The 21,183-nt window shown below is 37.1% G+C and overlaps 1 protein-coding gene across 10 annotated transcripts in view; it reads left to right on the top strand.

The window, feature by feature from the left end:
* The window catches only part of LOC113066159 (TRAF2 and NCK-interacting protein kinase-like), a 52,631-nt gene that overhangs the window by 1,716 nt on the left and 29,732 nt on the right, over nucleotides 1-21,183 (top strand). For all 10 annotated transcript variants that reach the window (XM_026237866.1, XM_026237867.1, XM_026237869.1 and 7 more), the window contains exons 2-6: nucleotides 7,224-7,289; nucleotides 17,601-17,657; nucleotides 18,320-18,445; nucleotides 20,754-20,864; nucleotides 20,990-21,080. In XM_026237866.1, coding sequence (XP_026093651.1) covers nucleotides 7,224-7,289; nucleotides 17,601-17,657; nucleotides 18,320-18,445; nucleotides 20,754-20,864; nucleotides 20,990-21,080 — 451 coding nt within the window. The remainder of the gene's footprint in view (nucleotides 1-7,223; nucleotides 7,290-17,600; nucleotides 17,658-18,319; nucleotides 18,446-20,753; nucleotides 20,865-20,989; nucleotides 21,081-21,183) is intronic.

The following is a 21,183-nucleotide window of genomic DNA, read 5'->3' on the forward strand; positions in this document are numbered from 1 at the left end:
GAAAAGTGTACTATGGTCACTGTTTTACACATACAAAACTAAATAGCTCTCATTATAATCGATTAATATTTCTACAGTTTATATTGTGAATGCCCAAAATGACATCCTGTATGTTGCGTTTGTATTTTACGTTTCTCAAAATCCAATCTGGCAGCAGATTCATAGAACCAAGGCTCCGCCGTATGTTTTTCTTTCTTTCATAATCCATTACACTCGGTTGTGCGTCAACGCGCATAAGGAAAGATTTGTCACAATTTCGGTTTCATCACAACGTCAAACATCGAAACGTGAAAACAAACTTCTGCGGGAAATGCTGGCCTGATCCACGCTACTCTAGTTTCGGTCGCTCTAGTTTCTTGGCGCTCTATATGATATGTGCGGAGTCTCAATGCTGGGTGCTCAGGCTGCAGTAGTGCTGTTCCACACAGACGATGTGCTCCTGCTGTGGGCTTATGTTAGATCTGTTGAGTGAGATGACAGACTCTTATTGTAGGCATGTTAGTTATGCAACATGATCTTACCTGCGCAGCTTGAGTCATGTCTGGACATGATTTGTGAGGTAATCGGTTGATTGTGGGAAGCTGAGAGGGGTTTTACTCTAGATTTCAATGGAAAGCAGTTTAAATTGCAGCTAGCCTGTCACTGTTTAGCATCCTTTTAGCCATTGCATCCTCTTAGTCATTGCATCATATGGCTCAGAATTTACTGAAAACTATTTCAAACTTGCGTATTATGAATGGAAAGTTTCCTCTGAATTAGTCAGAGTTTTATATGTCGTTCTGGTTTGGTTCGGTTGCACTGTGAAAACCACTCACCATGCCTGACTGCAGTCTTGAGCGACCATGTCTGTGTTTACATCGCTGTGTAGGCGTTTGGCATTTGAGACACTTTCTAGACTCAGAAACAGTACAGCGGCCCTCTCAAGCTTTCCGGTGTCTCTCTGTGTTGACGTATCTTTAATGCTTTTTTCCCTCTTGTCTCTACCCATGGGCAAAGCTATTTTCCTCAGGTCTGCTCACAAGCTCGCTACTCTCTCTGGATCTTTTGTGCTGAAAAATTAGGTCACCCAGTACAGTGCGCATGGTCTTGCCTCACAGGGGAAGTGTATTGCTTTATGTTTCACTGACACAGATCTTGACAATGTGCTTGGTGCTACATAAATAGTGCATGAGTCCCAGCTGATAGTTTTACTGAACTTTACATCACGTTAACCTTTGACAAGAACATTTATTTACCTTTGATTTGGTCATGAATTACTCATCCCTATGTCATTCCAAACCTACAATCTTCTGTGGAACATAAAATAAAATCTTGGAAAAATGATTTTTGGTGTGGAAGTAAATGGGGTCCAGTGTTGTTTTGGTCCCCACTGACAGTACGGAATATCATCTTTCATATTCAACAAAAATAAAATTTAACTAATTACAAATATTAATAAATACTATAACCGCATATTTTAAAATACTATTATAGCCTGGTAGCATAGCGAAATAGATACTATGGTAGCATTTTAAGTACTACATTGGATTGTTGAATATGTTGGATTTCTTTTTCTGAACCACAGTGACTGGTGTGTCTGAGTAGTGCATTATGGGAGCATTCCATGTAGCCATTTGCGTATTCATTTTACAGAAACGTGTGTACATTTCAACCTGTTTTGCCAGCATGGAAGAGCTAGCATCTAGTTCCAGCCTCACTAGTTTTTCCCTGTGAATAATGAATAGGTAAAGAACTTTTACATCCCAGAGTCATGTCAAGGGGGCGGGGGGAGTTCCAGCTGTGGATGTCAGCCAGTGTTTTTGTCTTTTCCTTGTCTCATGATTCTGGCCAGCAGTATCCACCTCTTGTGTTCCGGTGCAGTGTTTCTCAATAGAAGCATATATGAAACGCTAATTTTTACCCTCCTGCAAGTGGGAAGATTATCAGTGCTGTTATCACAGAGGAGCGATCGTTCATCATAACCGTTCATCACTGAGTAAATGTCCGATGTGGGCGGGGGGGATTCCTGGATTTAGGATGATCACTGGTGCACTGTCAAGAGCAATGAATCACTGTAAAGAAGCAATAATGTGTTTATATGTGGGAGAATATGTGTTTGTCATGTGTTTCCCAGATTGAGCATGTTTTATGAACCAGTAAACCTAGTGGTTTTGTGTTTATAGAGGTTTTGGTTGGTACAGAAAGATAATATGTCTTTGTTTTCAGTTGTACTTTTCTGGTTGGAAATATCTGCGGTATCTTGTAGTAATATTTCACCAAATTTCCGTTATCATTTCCTCACGCATATTGCTTTAAACCCATATGACTTTTTCTTCAAAAGAAGATGTTTGGCAGATTGTGGATGCTGCTGAAAGGTTCTGTGGGGAACCAAAAATGGTTCTTTTTTGGCATCGCTGCAAAACACCATTTGGAACCATTATTTTGTGTAAGGAGTGCTCCTGTCTAGGGCTGCACGATGTGTCGTTTAAGCATCGATATCGCGATGTACGAATCCACGATAGTCACATCGCAGGATGTGCGATGTAGGCTGTCGTAGTTGATCCGTTATTCATTAACCGTACGGGCCAGCTGCTCCCCGGCTCTTGACGAATGCTGTACACATCTGATTCGTGATTCCTTTGAACTGAATCAATTTAATGAATGGTTTAAACAACTGACCTGTCCAACACTGAACTCACGAGACGTCTGAATTGGTGTATAAAAAAAATCTGTAACACTTTACAATAATGATCTATTTATTAAACTATTTAACTACGTTATTTAACATTTACTGTTACTAAACTGCACTTCTACAGCATTGTTAATTTGAGCATTTAGGCTATAGCCTTCATTTGTTGAAATCAAAAGTTGTACAGTATTTGTTAACACAGTTAATGCACTGTGAAGTAACATTACCAAACAATGAACAGCTGTTTTTATTAAACTAAGATAAACAAAGATGAATAAATATAGTAACAAAAGTATTGCTCGTGGTAAGTTCATGTTAGTTAATATGTTAACAATTCAAACCGTATCCTAAAGTTACAAAAAAATAATTTACTCTAAATAATACTCTGATGTTTAAATCATTTAAAATGAGAATGTATGTATGCTCACCCCATTTTTGTTTGTAAGAAAAAATTAGATCAGATTTCATATTGCAGAAAAAAATATCGCAATGTCATTTTTTTCCCAATATTGTGCAGCCCTACGCCCATCTCATTTGCTCTTGGCCTCACTTGGTCATGTGACATTGAAAAGCATTTGGCATCATCAAATTTCCATTGAATATTGACTTGAAAGTTCACTTAAAAAAACATTTTTTCATTGTTTTTTTTTTTTGTCAGATTCTCTTTTATGTAAAGCTCTTTGAATTACCATTGTGTATGAAATGTGCTATATAAATAAACCTGCCCTGCCTTGCCTTGAAGTCCACTTTCTTCCTCTCAAAACGCTTTTTGAGCCCTGATCTTTCATTATATAGTTTAATGTAATAAAAGAAAGGAATACGGTTTTGGAAAGAGATGAGAGTGAGGAAATGATGACTTGGCTGAACTATTCCTTTAAGGCTGGCTTTTCTTACAGCTGGTGATTAATTGTGTGGTGATTAACAAGAAATGTAATCACTAGTGTTGGATTACTGCATTGCCCCGGTCAATGGTCCCTTCTCAGGTATTTTATTGTTTATTGGGCGTTCTGTTCTTGGCTGTGCAGAGCTGCAATGCTGTCATTCAACATGGCATGTCTAAACATGCTCTAACATCCAATGGTCTTTCAGAAGATCCTTTTAAGAGCGTTTTCTAATACAAACAGCTCGGTCACATGGTTCTACACTTATAGAGGTTTGTTTACATGCAACTTCTCCATTGGAGAGCTCAGATTAGTTTAGTTCAGCTTACATCGACTCTGCACTAATACTAAAGATTTTCGGTTCAGGGCTTTGTTCTAGTTTATATTTAATAATGAGTGATTTTTTTTTTTGGCCTGTAATTTTTTAGTTTCATTACGTTCATACAAATCCCAAAAAACAAAAACAGAACTTCTAATTAAAAGTTTAACATTCATCACTTCAGTAGAGTACAACTTTTATGGCAGAGCAACAGTTTAAAAAGTAGCTAACAGAGTTAAAATATTTGTGCTTATAGAATCTATTTGAATAACCTAAATACTGATTTAATAGCATTTGAACTCTGTTGAATAACCGTTATTGTGACAGTAATGGAAGAATTCACATGAAGCATATAGAACAAAACTGCACGCCCGCAGTGCATGAGCCAAGCCCTCATGTCTGCATTTGTGTAGAATCTATTTCCTCATAATATTCTGTTGGTTAAATTCTTAGACACTGTAATTCATGTACTGTATCTCACACATGTGAGTTTATACCCAGAAATAGAGTGCAAATCCTAGTAAATTCCTATTCCTTTTAACCATAGGGAATTCCTTTTTAAAAATAACACTTAAACCTTTTGAGAGAGACCTTCTATGAACTCCAATGTTAATAAATGATGTACGCTCCAGTAGAAGTCATGAAGCAGTATAATATCATTTGCATTCTATCTGTGATAAGTAATAATTTTTTATAACATTTTAGGAGTTTTTACTGTATTTTTGAAAAATTATATTTTTTACTTATTGACTATATGATCAAATTTGGTAAGCTGCATTTTCAAAAACATTAAAATATTACATATTTTGTTTTATATTAAACTAATAAAGAATATATATTATAAAACTTCAAATATATTGTATTTTTAAAATATAATTTGTGTTTTATTCAGATATTATTGTCCCTTTCACATATTTTTAGTTGTTTTTTTTTTTGTTTTTGTTTTTTTTTGAGAATCATCATCAATATTGTGAATCATCTCAAAGTTGTCTGCTTTGGTTCATAGCTTAGCTTATTGAGGATTTAAAAAAATAAAAATATAAATGCCGAGGGTGCTTCATTTGCACTGATGTGGACGGCTGGTGTACTCCGTCAATGTTAGCCCGATGCCTGAGGTGTCTCTACATGAGAAATGTGAACTTGCTTGAAAAATAGTCTGACTCATTGTGTTAATTTCCTGTAACCGTTGAACCGTTGAAGTAATGGTGTATCATTTAAAGCTGCTGAATGCCTGGAGAAACATGCAGCACTTTAAGGATCTTCTTATCTTTACATTCGTACGCAGAATGTGGTGGTCTCATTTTGGTCAGGTCGACAGTTTTTCTCCATGCCTGTCCATCTGTAGGAGTGTGTTTTGCAGACAAAACATTCTGTTGGAGAGGGCAAACGTCTCAAAGCATTCCTGAAATAGATGTTAAGCATGGCTATATACTGTACACCGTTCCTTTCTCTAGTGTGTTTCTCTATAAAGAACTGTAGGTTTTCACACTCTTATTTCAGGAACAAAGTGTCATGCAGGTTCAGGCACATGCATGAGTTATGTAAGATAGATACGTGAGTGTTTAAAAAAAAAAAAAAAAAAAAAAAACCTTCACAGGAAGATGATGTTCCTGCTGGTATGGTGATGGTGCAGGTGTGTAATTTAGGGAAGCTCATGTTCCGTCGGGTCTCTTAGCAGCCGAGAGATTGATGGGGTTTCCACTCAGAGCCGGCAGCGGTGACGTTGAGAGTAAGGTCTCTGTCCGAACACCGAGTGCTGTGCTGACCTATTTCTTCCCACGCTGACTGTCTGGCTGGGTGTTAAGTCACGCTTGGTTTAAAGAATCTGTGCTGACTATAACTGACTCTTGTGTGATTTCACTTTAATTTACTGTGAACTCATGTTTGTTTCCGGCTGTTCCAAGGCAGCATACTTCCTTCTGGCTGCAATTTATAATGTATTTGTCAGTTGGTTTATTTTGATTCTTGAGTCTGCAGATATAAGTGAAGAAATAATTCCAAAAAGTACTTTAGGGGGGTGTCACGCTATTAGATATTGTTTCTGGAAAACAATATAAATACTAAATTCAATTCGGTTCAGTTTTCAAATGTGAAAATGATTTTTTTCGAGCATATCCAAAGTAATCAAATAGTACTTCATACACTACTGTTCAAATGTTTGGGGTTGGTAATGTTTATAATGTTTTGAAAGAAAATGCTTAATAGGGCATCATTTGATCAAAAATAGTCAAAACAGTAATATATATTTAGAATAACTGTTTTCTATTTTAAAATGAAATTCATTCCTGTTATGACAAAGCTGGATTTTCAGCATCATAACTCGTCTTCAGTGTCACATGATCCTTCAGGAATCATTCTAATATGCTGATTTGAAGAGTGTAGGTGCACTTCAAGACAGGGCCGTCTATAAGGAAAAAAAAAGTTTTTTTCATTACTCCTTTCTCCAAAGATACCAAGTATGGTAATATCCAAAACTTATAGCATCACCACTGTATTTTTAGTTACGCACACCTTGTTCTTTCTGAACATCCCATTCAGTAAATTTATATTCACCTAAATAAACCTGAATCCATCCTTAATTTTCCACCAGTTTCATCCCTTGTTCTGTTTTAAGCCGTTATGTTTGTTTTTGTGAATTCACTGAACCATATTTCATAAATTACCCCTCTGGCGACATGAATTGGCAGCTATTGTCGGATTACCATGGCAACATGTCTTGCTTATTGTTCCAGGTGTATTGCATTATTTATTGGTCGTGCTTATTTTCACGAGCATCATGCTTGTTGGAGCTGAATTGGACTCTGACATTTCTGGAAACTGCTTTAGTTTTATTCAATGAAAATGACAAGTAATCGTGATCTGATTTCAGTCTTGCTGGACTTATATTCCCACCAACACATAATGTGGTTTGCAGGCACTTTTAAATAGAAACTGCACAGCCAGGTAGATATTATTGATTCATGTGCTAAAAATATCTTTCATAATTTCAACGTCAGACATGATTGCATCCAGTAAGGCAGAGTTTTCGGTGTAATAGTACACCGTGAACTGATTATGAAAATACCGAACATGATTTGTTCGGTTGTTTTAATTTGCAGGATATAGGACCTTATTTAGCCTCAGTGTTTGTTTCAAAATTAATTTTCTGGCTTTGGCTCACTGGATACCCTAATAGGGTTTAATGTTCAGTGTGCAAACAGATTTAACTTTAATTTACACGCTTTGTTAGGTCTAATAACTGCAGTGTCAGCTTTTATGATGACCTCAGTGTATACAGCATATGTTTGATTCTCCTTGATGTTCAATGACAGGATAATGCAAGCTAATCTCTTCTTCTATTATTTTCTCCCCTCAGGACCCTGCTGGCATATTCGAGCTGGTGGAGCTTGTGGGAAATGGGACCTACGGACAAGTATATAAGGTAAATGATGGTCTACGATAAGTCACAAATGCATGATTGGTTGGGTCTATCCAGTTCAGTTTTAGAAACATTTCCCTCGGCTGTTTGCTTCAATGTTTATCCCCTCTCCTTTCCTGAAAGATGTGCACTTACCTGTTAGTGTCTCAGCAGCTCTTGCGTTATACGTGTGGTATGTTCAGACGTGTCAAGACTCATTTATCTGAAAGATCATTCGTCCTCTTCCGTTTCCTGTTTAGAAACTGGTGTGTGTGTGAGTCAGATTTTTCAGTTGAAAACATATTTAAAGGTCTCCTGAAGTGCCTTGAAACAGGCAGCGTTATTCAATGTGGTGACGTAATTTCAACTGAAAAAAGGAAGAGAGGTTGGGACATATCGAGTATATCGAGTAAAAGCTGCATTTGACAGCCATCATGCTGAGGTTGTGCAGTTGTAAAGGTTTTTAATAAATGCTGTCTCTGGACCGAAGCCAAAGCCCAGATCAGACTGTGTGCGCTGCCACGAGGAGGATATTATTGAGCTCTTTATCTATTTAAATGTAGAGATCACCAATCAAAGTGTCAGATATGACGCTTGGAGACTGAAGCCACGAGCGGAGATGCAGGAGCAGTTAAGCAGTCTGTCAGTCTAAACGCCCGTCATTATGCAATATGTTAAAAAAATTAGTTCCCACCAAAAAAATAATGAAAATCCTGTCATTTAATGCCATCTACTCATCATGTCATTCCGAACCCATATGACAATTTTTTTCTGTGAGAAACGAGGAAATGGTACAATATTATACCGCTCTTTTCTGTACAAAAAAAATAATCCTCCTTAAATTGACAAATAAGCACTGTAAAACTAGTCCATACAACTTGTATGCTAGATTTAAAATCCCCATTTCATATGTCGTAAGTCATATGATAGTTAACAGAAAGAAATTCAAGTTAATTCAAATTGTGCCATCCCCACTACTGCACCTGTGACATTTCAGTTGCATCTGGATTTACTCAAATATGGTTTAACATTTTGATGGCCGAGTCATTTTCAGTAGATATTTCACTCTTTAAGCAATAATATTTCTTCAGAAGACTTCCGATGTATTGCAGGGCTTGACTGTGTTTGTGTGCTACTGTTCAAAAGTTAAGAGTCAATTAGATTTCTTTTTTAAATGACTATTTTCTATTTTAATATAATGTGTATTCTTTTGATGGCAAAGCTGAATTTTCAGCATCATTACTCCAGTCTTCAGGGTCATACAGTATAATCTTTTAGAAATCATTCTAATATGCTGATTTGGTGCTCAAATTTATTAATTTTTTTATCAAAAGGAAGTTCAAAATGAATTTTTTTTTTTTTGTCGACTTGAATAAATTCAATGCATCCTTGCTGAATGCAATTTTCAGTTTCTTGGAAAAACAAACACCAACCCCAAACTTTATAGTAGAATATTCTACCCGACAGCTCCTGTTGTGTTCCCCTGAAGTCATACAGGTATGAGATATAAGGAGAATGAGTAAATGATGTGAGATATTTCAATTCTGGATGAACTAACCTTTTAACATTTGAGTAAGAATGTATTGTACATACATACAGAATTATTAGACAAATTAAGAAGTGAAAGAGGATGTGGTTGTGATTGTCGCTTTAAAGTCCTCAGAAAAAGCCGCAGTTTGCAGAAGTTTTTGGGTTTGGTATAAAGGTCCCTGTGCAGGTGCAGTCAGTATACTGCTAAAACCAGTAGGAGGTGTGATCCTGAGGTGTCGCACACTTGTGAAGGTGTATGGAGGGGTCATGTCTTATAAGGTGCTAGATTTTGTTTCCCTCAGTCTCACATCATGAGAATGTTGTGATAGAGTTTATCTCCTTTTTATGGAAAATGAGACTGATGCATCACAGCAAAAGATGAACTCTTTTAATCAACGGGCACCCTTCGTGTATAGTTAGCATGTGTTAATGAGAATGAAATAGAAACGGCGTGAAGAAGGGAGATAGCTGAAAAATCATGTGCGACAGTGGAATTTGATAATTTGTCAGCTGAATCGGTGCATAACTGTGCTGTCACTTCTTATTATTGACTTGTCATTTCTTATCACTGACTTTGTGCTCATACCATAACCAAGAATTTCTCCACTCGTTACAATGTTTTCTGATTGCAGTCTGAGTTGTTATAGAATAGTGTTCTTTAACTGGTTTTGTGACATGTATGTTAGCTTAAATGCCATTTATATGCTATTGTACTCATAAACACTGATACTTTTAGCTGACAGAGCTTTGTAGTTACTGATTTCAGGCGATCTGGATTACATAATTAGAGCCTAAAAAATCAAGTACTTATAATTAGAGTATATTACATTTTTAATACTCGTAATCAGACTAGTTTTTATTTATAACATGATTACATAAATTTACACACAAGCAATAAATTCTTCATGATTTATTGATTCTTCCTTAAACTTTTAAGTTTTCTTTTTTAAAATGCTTGCATGACATGCAGGTAAACAAATAAATTACATTTTTTTGAATGTTTTATTTTTGATTGTATTTTAAAATCGAAAGTCGACATTATTGACCGCGTCAACAACAAAAAATATTTGAAGTGAACCAGCATTCACTTCAAAGCTGGTAATAACTTTTTTATTTATTAGTTAGAACTCAGTATTTTAACTAATTGTAAAAGCAGAATAATAACCTAGTGATTATCTGGTGAAATAATCGACGATTAGTCGATTAATCATTGTAATAAATTTTAGATTAATCAATTATCAAAATAATAATTTGTTGCCGCCCTAAATTAGTTTGATTACATTACCGAAAATGTGTAATGTAATGGATTACGTTACTAACTACAATTTTTGTCATGTAATTTGGATTCAGTAATGGACTACAATTTTAAGCAATCTACCCTGCTCTGTTTGCTGATAAAGGTATTTTGAATGTCTAATCCTTTTCTCCTGGAGACAAAAATATTGATTACTCATCCTGCACTACACAGATTTTTACCTAACAAGCAAAACCATTTGAATCCATAACAAACTGAGCAGGATGAGTTACTCACCGAAGTTTAACGCTTCGCAATAGAATGAGCAAGTGTGAGCAATACTAATAGTCATGATTTCCTTGCAAACATATTTTCCAGACATTCCCTTTGTCCTGCCTATTGGTATCAAGGTTTGGTTTAACAAGTAGCAGGTTGCAACATTTAGTTTTTATTTTACATTGTAAAAGTACATTTCTGTGTCTGTTGGTGAGAACAGTCTGTGGTGTTTGTGCACCGGATTTGCGTGGGCTAATCAGTTCAAATATATATATAAAAATGAATATAAAACACACTTGCTCATTTACGTGTAGGAGTTTTTCTAAAGCACAAGCGCCTGACATCTTTCAGAATTCTGATATTATTTAAAACAGCAGGCATTCATTTAATATCATATGGAAGCTGAGCAGTTTTTGAACCATTTTGTCGATGACATTCTGGTGGCTTTGGTGAAGCTGCATTCAGGTCACAATCAGCCATGATTGACTGAATTAGTGTGAACGAAATAATAGAGGCAAGGAAATTATGAATCATGGTTTTTATGTATTGATGAATAGTTTTTCTGTTGACACCAGTGGCTTTTTTCCTGACTTTTGGTATGAGATAACATGCAGACTTTGATTTCAGTTGCTTCATTATGAGTTCTTTCATATATATATATATATAATTCCTCTTATTTGTTTTCTTGTTAATGTGTAATCATTAGTCACTATTTATCTATGAAATATGTGGGCTAAGTGGAATGCAACACTTGTATTCATCTGTTATCTATTCAGTCAACGAGTGGATTTGTAATGTCATTTCAGATAATTGTTTTGCTTTGTCTGTCTCAGAGAATGAACATTGATTATTGATGACGCATTTCTTTCATTTTTATTCCATTAAGTCACCCATTATAAAAGAATCCTGAAAAAAACAACGTATCAGAGTTTCCACAAAAATATTAAGCAGCTAACATGTTTTCAACATTGATGAAAATAAATGTTTCTTGAGCATCAAATTAGCATGAATGTTATTAAAATGATTTCTGAATGATCGTGTCAGCTTTGCCATCACAGGAATAAAGTACATTTTGAAATTTTATTTTAATAAAACACTTATTTTTAATTGTAGTAATATTCAACAATATTATTGTTTTTACTGTATTTTGATCAAATAAATGCAGCCTCTGTGAATGTAAGACTTCTTTTTATTAGGTGTTTTTAACTACAATGAATTTTAAAAACGTATTTTACTGTATCGACTTAATGTTAATAAACAAAGCACATTTTTCAATTACTAAACCATGCAAAATACTACAGAAAAGGTCATCAGAAGTCTCTCTAACAGGCATCTAACAGTGCTGCATTGGTTGGCTAAATCAACAGCGCTAACCAAAGCTAATTTCAAGTTAAAAGTAAGTTGCGTAAAAGATAAAATGTGCTGGTCCGTAGCAAAACCTTTTTTTTTGTTTTGGAGTCAGTCTTGTTAAAAAGATGTCTTCTGCTTCATTCTGTGAATTCTCGGACTCCTGCTTTGCTGCAAGCCAGTTTAATTAGTCCAAAAGTCGTAGGTTACAACTTTTACAACGAAAATTAAGCAAATAAATTGCACAAATAAATTGTTCACAAAAAGATCTATAACATGCATTTAGAAAATATATTTGGTGAAATTTCATTTCATGCTGACTTCAAGGAAATTCAGGAGTTTGATTTGCTCTGAGTCCCTGCAGAAAATCCCACTCAGCTTTCATCTTTGGAGATCCAGAAAGCCATTAAAACATGCCCCGTATTAGAAGAAATAGGTTCTGGGTCAGGATGTGCTGCGTTGGGACCGCTCCTCTCCCACTCACATGACACTGCTTTTGAGAGAAATGTGCTATGAAGGAGAAAGATAGTAATGTAGGCACTTTTATCAAAGCTTGTGAGTTTTCTTTTCAGGCACTTTTAAATATTTTAGGAAAGCATGACTGTTTCAACCAACTCTTAACATTAAATTGTAAATGGATACAGTAGTTCACAAAATATTTTAATTGTCATTTACTCAGTCCACATCAGTCTGACTTTTTGTAGAACAAAAAAAAAAAAGGGAGACTTTTGAAAAATGTCCAAGCTTCTGTAAACGATCAATATTGGTCAGTATGACAGGTGTATTATTTAATGATTTTGCTTCACAGTCATAGGCATTTGTAATGTAGCTGAGACACCCTGCTGTAAATATCTCCTTTTGTTTTCCATGGAATAAACTGGATAATGTGTACATTTTGACAGATTTTTCTTTTTCTGTGAATTGGAATTCTGTCATGTAACTTCCTGTACTTGAATTATACCTGAGAAAAATTATGTGGTTTGTTAGGTGTGTGAGTTGACAAGTTTGAGAATTCTCTCTCTCTCTCTTTCTCTCTCTTTCTCTCTCTCTCTCTCTCTCTCTCTCTCTCTCTCTCATATATATATATATATATATATATATATATATAGCAGCAGTGTTTCATCCCCTTTAAATCACCATCACTACAGCCACACACATTCAGACAGACATTTTTTGGCCTTTGAGCATTGCATTTTTGAGATATGACTCAAGACCCCAGGATTCTGTGCGATTTTGTTGAACACTGTTTCAGGCTGAAATACTATACAACTTTTGCCAGATCTGGCTCGGCTCGGTGTTCATCTTCAGTTCTCTCTTCACAGCAGTTCAGTCAGTGTACTGTTTGAGTCCATGCATTACTCCGGGATATTGGTTTGTTGTAACTCAGAGGAAGTGTCAGCCACATTAAAAAAGTTAACAGCTTAAGTCATTAGTGGATTAATGCATATTGGAGACGTGAACAGTTTAAAACATTTCAGTTTGATTTGGTGAACTGGTTCAAAATGATTACCAACTGCTTATCACAAACTGAGACACGAAAGAGAAGACAATGCTGAATAAAGTCGTAGTTTTTGCTAATTTTGGACCAAAATGTATTTTCGATGCCTTAAAAAATTCTAACTGCCCCTCTGATGTCACATGGACTACTTTGATAATGTTTTTATTACCTTTCTGGACATGAACAGTATACCGTACACACAGCTTCAATGGAGGGACAGAGAGCTCTCGGACTAAATCTAAAATATCTTAAACTGTGTTCCAAAGATAAATGGAGGTCTCACAGGTTTGGAAAGACGTGAGGGTGATTTATTAATGACACTATTTAGATTTTGGTTAAAACCAAAAAATAAAAAAATTAATTGTTACTTGAAATGAAATGAGCATGATTATAAGTTAACTTTTATTTCGTTAACTTTAGTAAGTTAGTTTAACTTACTAAAATAACTAAAACTACAAAAAATACATAACTAAATTATAAAAACTATATAGACAAAACAATGACTAAATGACAAAAGACACATAACAGAATAACCAAACTATAAATAGGGCCTTTCGCATAGCAGGAACCTTTTCATAGTACCAGAACTTATTGTGGAACTACCCACTTTTCGGGCATTTTCGCAACGCAGGAACTAGGTGCGGTTTTAATACCAGACTGCCATTTTCGAGAACCGAATTAGCTCCTACTCTGGAGCAGGGTCTAACCAGCACAACTGGTACTAACCGTGACGTAAGTAGACACTTATTGGCCAGACGCATTCTAAAACGTTAACATTGTATCAACTTATTCCGTAAGTATGATGAACAGCAATAAATATATTATATAATATCAATATAAATAAATTCAGCACTGCTAGTTGTCATTTGAGATTTTTAATCCTCCTTTCTGTTCTTTCAGTCGCTTTGTGTATGTCGACATTCCATGTCCATTATTGTGAAACCCGCGAGACACAACAAAAACACAGCTCCGATTTCAGCGTCCTCCTCCATCCTCCTGTTGTTAACGTTGTTCTTCTTTGTCATTTGAGTACAACGTTCAACAACGTTAACAATGTTGTCGGCATGGCTCACGTCACGTCATAGTACACGTGTTCGGTGCAAATGCAACCCTATAAATGCTACTGGGAAATAGTTCGCGCAAAATCGGCTTAGTACTTTGGTACTGTACATTTAAGTTCTGAAACTAAAGTGATATATATATTAGTTAAATAAGGAAGTTTCCACAACGAGGTTCTAAATAAAACCCCTACTTCTTGCATTCCATAAGTGACTGCAGGGGATGTGGTCTTTTGAAGGCTGTTCTCTGAATGGAAGATGAGTAAAGAGATTCTGGCCCCTCCAAAGCTCTCTCATAGACTGAGCTGAGAGGGTCACCCTAGGTCACATGTCTCAGGAACAAGAGGAGCTGTCTGTAAAAGAGTGTGAAAATCACAAACCTCCTCCGCCTTCCAGGCTTGTTGCTAGGCTACAGAGGAGGAAGTGGTGTGTTGTGCACTTTTTTTTTTTCTCGCACTGGCACCCTGTGTCTACCGTTAAGCGGTACAAACATACACCAGGCTTGCAGTGACAAATGACTTCCTGATCCTGATTGTGAGATAATAACTGTTCCGTTTTCATGACTTCTACAAAGACATATATATATTTATATGCGTCTGTCTTCACCGTTGTTTGGTTTCCCTTCCCTCCAGCAGATGCGGTCTTATTTTCTCATGATTGGAGAGTTGAGTATAACCAATAGCAGCCGTGATGATGAAACCACACAGCAACCACACAGTCTTCCTTACTGCATTTTGCGGCTACAGTTACAATGCATTACTACTGCAAGCTCTCCGATAGCCATTTACAGTCATTTCAGATATAATGGGAACAGAACTCCGTATGCATTTCAGCTGCCAGTCTAGATTAGAAGGGCTCTGTGACTGCATAGTGTGCTTATCTGTTTAGTGAAGATGATGACTACGACAAAGCTTTGTTGAAATCATGTAATGTTGAAATCGTGAAATGGTTTTGTAGCAGAGTGCACTTTATGGGATACTGTATCCCATGATGCATAGCACTCAACTTAATCATTCATTTCCCTTTTTAATATCTCCTTCTGTATTCATTACCTAAATTATTATAAGGGACTTAACAGAAAAAAATGTTTGAGAATGTTTTTCATATGCATATTTAAAAACAAAAAAAGTTTAAATTTAAAAAGTACATTTTATTACATTTTTAAATCTTAGTTTTTTCCATTGTGAGTATAGTAATATTTATCATTAATACTGCACAGTCTGCACTTTTTACTTGCTTTTTTCATGGCTTATGGCAATTGGGACAGTCTTCTCTTATACGTCAATGCTCCAGAACTTTTCAGTTAATCTCTGTCAAGGTGCCAGATGGTTTTTCCAGTTAGCAGTCTGCCCTGCGAATCTCCTCATCAGGAGAGACGTGGAAATGTAGGGAACAAATCTATCACACATGCACACATTCATCACATTCACACATCTGATTCACTTATATGCCAGCATACTTTATTACGATTACTTGGATGTATTATGATGATGATGATTTGCTCGTGTGTTCTGTCAGATGTATTCAAATTAGCAAACATTTTTAACCAGTCAGCATGTTTTTCCGGTTCAAGCGTCAAAACTACCAACCCATATAAAGTGACCGAAAGCAACCACTCAGAACACCCTTGTAAATTCACTTAGACCACCTTAGAAACTGCATAGCCACCACAGCACATAGCATGGCAAGAACCACTGACAGATTCTTCAAAATAATAAAACAATTATTGTGGATTTGGATTTATGGCCGATGCCGGTATCGTTTTGGTTTCTCAAACAAGATCTATGAGGGAACTGCATGGTGTTTGTGAATTGATGATGAATAGCTAATAATTAGCTAAATCGAATGTAACATTAAAATAAAAAAAAAATAGCAATGCACGATGTCAAAATAAAGCTGAAATTCACAGGTACAGCTTGTAATGCTTTGTTTTCAGAGTGGCTCCACTGTTTAACATGCATTTTTTTTTTTTTTGCAGTTTGCATAATTTCCTACTTTTTTGTGGACAAACGTATACAGCTTTTCATTTTTGTTAAATTATTGAAATATTAACTTTTTTTATTAATCTTGGGGTACGATAAGTAAATATTTTATAACTCCGAAAAGTCTGTAGTTTTATTATATTCATAAGAGAAAGATTGTCTGTACTGATTTTTTTTGTGACATTACCGTGAGGAAAAAAACCATCATCCAAAACAAACCATGGCTAACAGTCAGATTCAGCCATTTATTTATGATCCAGAATCAGATCCCGAGGCTGAAACTGAACAAGAGCAGCAGCAACGACTCGCTCCGAGCGGGGCTCGAACCCGGGTCTCTGGCATGGGCCCCCCCCTTTAAAGATAGGAAATAAAACCTGCTGCTATAAATTAATATTTAATAATATGATGATTGAGTTTGCTTCCAACACGAATCAGGTGATGCCAATAATAAAAGACAAACATTGGCATTTTGGTCGATATATTTGGTTGACCACTAGTAAAAATTAGATATGAGGTGCCCAAAATAGTTATTAGATGCTCAAAATTGGATCAAATTATGTGATCCCTACTTGAACTTCATGGTTCTTACACATCTCTGTGTTTAATAATATGTTTAATATCTTGTTAATACTTTCCAGTAGCAGTGGAAGTTGGTAATGAGCACTGATGGGACTCTTTCATCATGTCCTTTTCTCTTTCCACCTTTTTTCGGTCTCCTTGTTCTTCTCTCTCTGAAACATCTCTTCTGCTCGAATCAAAGCAGTGGGAGCGTGTTGGGTGAGGAGATGAAGTGTGCATAATTCATTCTGAAGAGCACACACTGGGTGATTCTGCCGTTCAGATGAACGCACTTCTGCTCCGATCTGCTGCCGCATCTCCCGTTATTGTCCTGAAACACGGGACCTGCTGAGCGCACAGATGATCTGCATCCGCAGCGTCTGTTTCTCTCGTTTCTGGTTCTGAAATAAAATTGAGCTCGGGGGAAGTGAGGAACTTGACAGGTAAACAGGAGGGAATTGAGGGAGACCCAGGACAGTGATTTCCATTTCCACATTCCTTCGGTTGCATAACGCTTTTGGAGATCCGTCCAACCCAAACAGAGTTGTCATCTGGTGGCACCGTAACACACACACACACACACATTCACAAAAAACAAAATGGTACAGCCAAGAGCCCGAGATCATTCACACAGGTTTTTGGGTCTGTTTCAATCATTCTAGGAGGTGTGTGTGTGTGTGTGTGTGTGTCTTTCTATGCTGTTACGTAATGATGCCGCATGCCAGGGAGGCTTACGTCCACCTGTTCTTCTGCTACAGATAGATCTCATGACCACATGTTCTATAATGCTAGTATGATGTTTGTATGATACTCTTGAATAATATTTCTTCGCTCTTATCTTCCTCTCTTCAGGGACGTCATGTCAAGACTGGCCAGCTTGCTGCAATCAAGGTCATGGATGTCACAGGGGTGAGATTCTCTCAATGTCTGTTTCACTTTTACACGTTCACTCCTCTTTTTGCATGATGTTGTTTAAAAGCCAACAATGTAAATGTAATTTGTGGCAAACAAAGTACCATGTACTGTCGCCTCACGAAATGAAGGTCCATGTTTGGAGTCCCAGCTGAGCCAGAAAGCCTTCCTGTGAGGAGTTTGTATGTTCTCCTTGCGTCTGAGTGGGTTGTTTTCCGGGTGATCCGGGTTCCCCAACAATCCAAACACATGTAGCATAAGTGAATTTGATACTATAAATTCCCTTTGTGTGTGAGGCCTGTGATGGAAAGGCCATCCATTCAGGGTGTTCCCTGCATGTGGCCCGAGACACTGTTTGGGGTGGGGCAATCTGTAAGGCCCGACCAGTAACAAATGGATGGAGTGTTTTTAAAGAAACCTGTTTGAAAACAACAATTTTCCCCCCAATTTTTTGTTGCTAGTGGCACAGAAATTACACACTTAACTTGGAAAAATAACAGTGACATAATTAATTCACTAAGTAATACATACTTATACTGTTAATTATGTGCAGTAGTAAATCATACTGTATAATAGTTTCCTCACAATGACTCACGCACAGACCAACTAACATAGTATTTTTCTGCTCTGTCTCAAGTGTTGTCCGTTTTATTTGACAGGATGAGGAGGAGGAGATCAAAGCTGAGATCAACATGCTGAAAAAATACTCCCACCATCGAAACATCGCCACCTACTATGGTGCCTTCGTCAAGAAGAACCCACCCGGCGTGGATGACCAGCTCTGGGTCAGTCCTCATTAGTTGTTGGCAGAAAGTATCAGGGTTATTTTAGTTGGCAAATGTTTCATTGTTAGTGTGTGTAGTACAATAGGAGTTTTGCTAGTATGCTAGTGGTTTAGCTGTTTTCAGAACCATGTAGCTTTTTTCAGTTAGAGAGGTAGTGTAGCATGTCAATATTTTACTATATATTATTATTATTATTTTATTTATTTATTTATTTATTTTTTTTCATGTTATATCTCAAACACAGATTTGCTGGCACATGAAACATAAGTTTGACTGTAGCATAACATAATTTGCTGTCTGTTTTACTTTAATAATCTAAGTCTTCCTGGTATTTATTGATTTAAAAATAGTTAACACTTTGCACAGAGGTGCCTAGGCCTTGTTGCTTTCATCTCTATGCATTAAACATAGAGAGAGAGAACTGCCAACCTCATTTCCTCTGTGGTGAGCTTTGCCGCTGTCTTTGCCCAGCAACAGAAAGATATTGACACACTGAAGACATTTATTTGCACTGGAGCATGCACCATCACCCTCCTTTTGGCGTCTTTGTAAAGAAGGATTTGCCAACTCAGAAGTTGTGACTTTGGAGAGTCCCAGAGGCCAAACATATTTAAACCCATCTGAGGGGCAGCTCAAGAGACCATTCAAAACCAATCTGTGTTTCAAGGAAACAATCATATTATGCTCATGAAATGACTTTTATTGTGCCCCTGGGGCTCCAAATGAGAATAGGGCTCTTGTTATGAGTGTCTTGAGAAAAAAGGTAAAACCAAAGAAATAAAAACACAACTGGGTTTAGAGGTTTGCATGTCACTGGCCCTTACTAAAACTCTATATTAAGGCGAAGGTAGGGCTGCATGGCTTGCTTTTATATTTTTATTGTTATCTGGAGACTTCTCTGGAAACAACTATGAAATTCCCTCTTTACCCTCTTTATTGTAAACAAAAACTTTTTCTTGTAACCTATCTTGTCATTTTAACTTCCTCAATACTTTTTCAAAGTGGGAAAATGAAGTCATTCACAGATCTAGTTTCAAATGAAAAGTGTGAATTTGCATGTATGTGTGAGTGTAGAATGCTGCATCTAATTAAAATACAGGTTCTGTCACTTTAACAGTGTGAGCTGCTGGAGCTAAAAAACAACAACAACAACTGTACGCAGTTGCTGCAGATTTGTCGGCTGCACATCCATGATGTGAAGCTCCCGTTCCACCACATCCCAAACCTGCTCTATTGGATTGAGATCTGGTGACTGTGGAGGCCATTTGAGTAAAGTGAACCCATTGTCATGTTCAAGAAACCAGTCTGAGATGATTTGAGCTTTGTGGATTATCCTGCTGGATGTAGCCATCAGAAGATGGGTACACTGTAGTAATAAAGGGATGGACATGGTCAGCAACTATACTCAGGAAGGCTGTGGCATTTATACAATGCTCAATTGGTACTAAGGGTCCCAAAGTGTGCCGAGAAAATATCCCCCCCAACATTGCACAACCACCACCAGCCTGAACTGTTGAGACAAGGCAGGATGGATCCATGCTTTCATGTTCTTTATGACAAATTCTCACCTTACCATCTGAATGTCACAGCAGAAATCGAGAGTCATCAGACCAGGCAACGTTTTCCCAATCTTCTATTGTCCAGTTTTGGTGAACCTGTGCGAATTGTAACCTTCGTTTCCCGTTCTTAGCAGACACTCAGTGTGGTCTTCTGCTGCTGTAGCCCATCTGCTTCAGGGTTCAACGTGTTGTGCGTTCAGAGATGGTATTCTGCATACCTTGGTTGTAACGAGTGGTTATTTGAGTAACTGTTGCCTTTCTATCATCTCTAACATGTCTGCCCATTTTCCTCTGACCTCTGACATCATCGAGGCATTTTTTTCACACAACTGCCGCTCACTGGATATTTTCTCTTTTTTGGACCATTCTCTGTAAACCCTAGAGATGGTTGTGTGTGAAAATCTCAGTAGATCAGCAGTTTTTGAAATACTCAGACCAGCCTGTCTGGCACCAACAACCATTCCACGTTCGAAGTCACTTAAATCCCCTTTCTTCCCCATTCTGATGCTTGCTTTGAACTTCAGTGAGTCGTCTTCACCACATCTAGTTGCCTAAATGCATCGAGTTTCTGCCATGTGATTGGCTGATTAGCAATTTGTGTTACCAAACAATTGAACAGGTGTACCTAATAAAGTGGCCGGTAATCCCACTTTATATATATCATGAGTATATAAGTGTAGTTCTCCACTAAATTAGATTTTTCATAATTGTTTTTTTGTCCTAATTTTGTTGACGCGATGTGTCTGTAGTTGGTGATGGAGTTTTGTGGTGCTGGTTCAGTGACAGACCTGATAAAGAACACCAAAGGAAACTCTCTGAAGGAGGAGTGGACGGCGTACATCTGCAGAGAGATCCTCAGGGTGAGTATGTGTGTAGTGTGGGCCACCAGAAGACATTATTAGCTCACAGAAGTGTTATTTTTGAAGAGTGTTTCCTCATCTGACCGTCTCCAGTTGAGTCTAACCTATTCATTTGGTTTTGATAGGGTCTGACCCACTTGCATCAACACAAGGTCATTCATCGTGATATCAAAGGTCAGAACGTTTTGCTCACAGAAAATGCGGAAGTCAAACTAGGTGAGTTCACACCCCTGACATCAATAGCACAATGTACAGTCTGTTATGACACACTTACTTTAGAAGAAGCTTCTGCAAATTTGTATGAATCAGGGTTGAGGTC

This window comes from Carassius auratus, chromosome 49 (assembly GCF_003368295.1).
Source record: "Carassius auratus strain Wakin chromosome 49, ASM336829v1, whole genome shotgun sequence".
Classification (NCBI taxonomy): domain Eukaryota; kingdom Metazoa; phylum Chordata; class Actinopteri; order Cypriniformes; family Cyprinidae; genus Carassius; species Carassius auratus.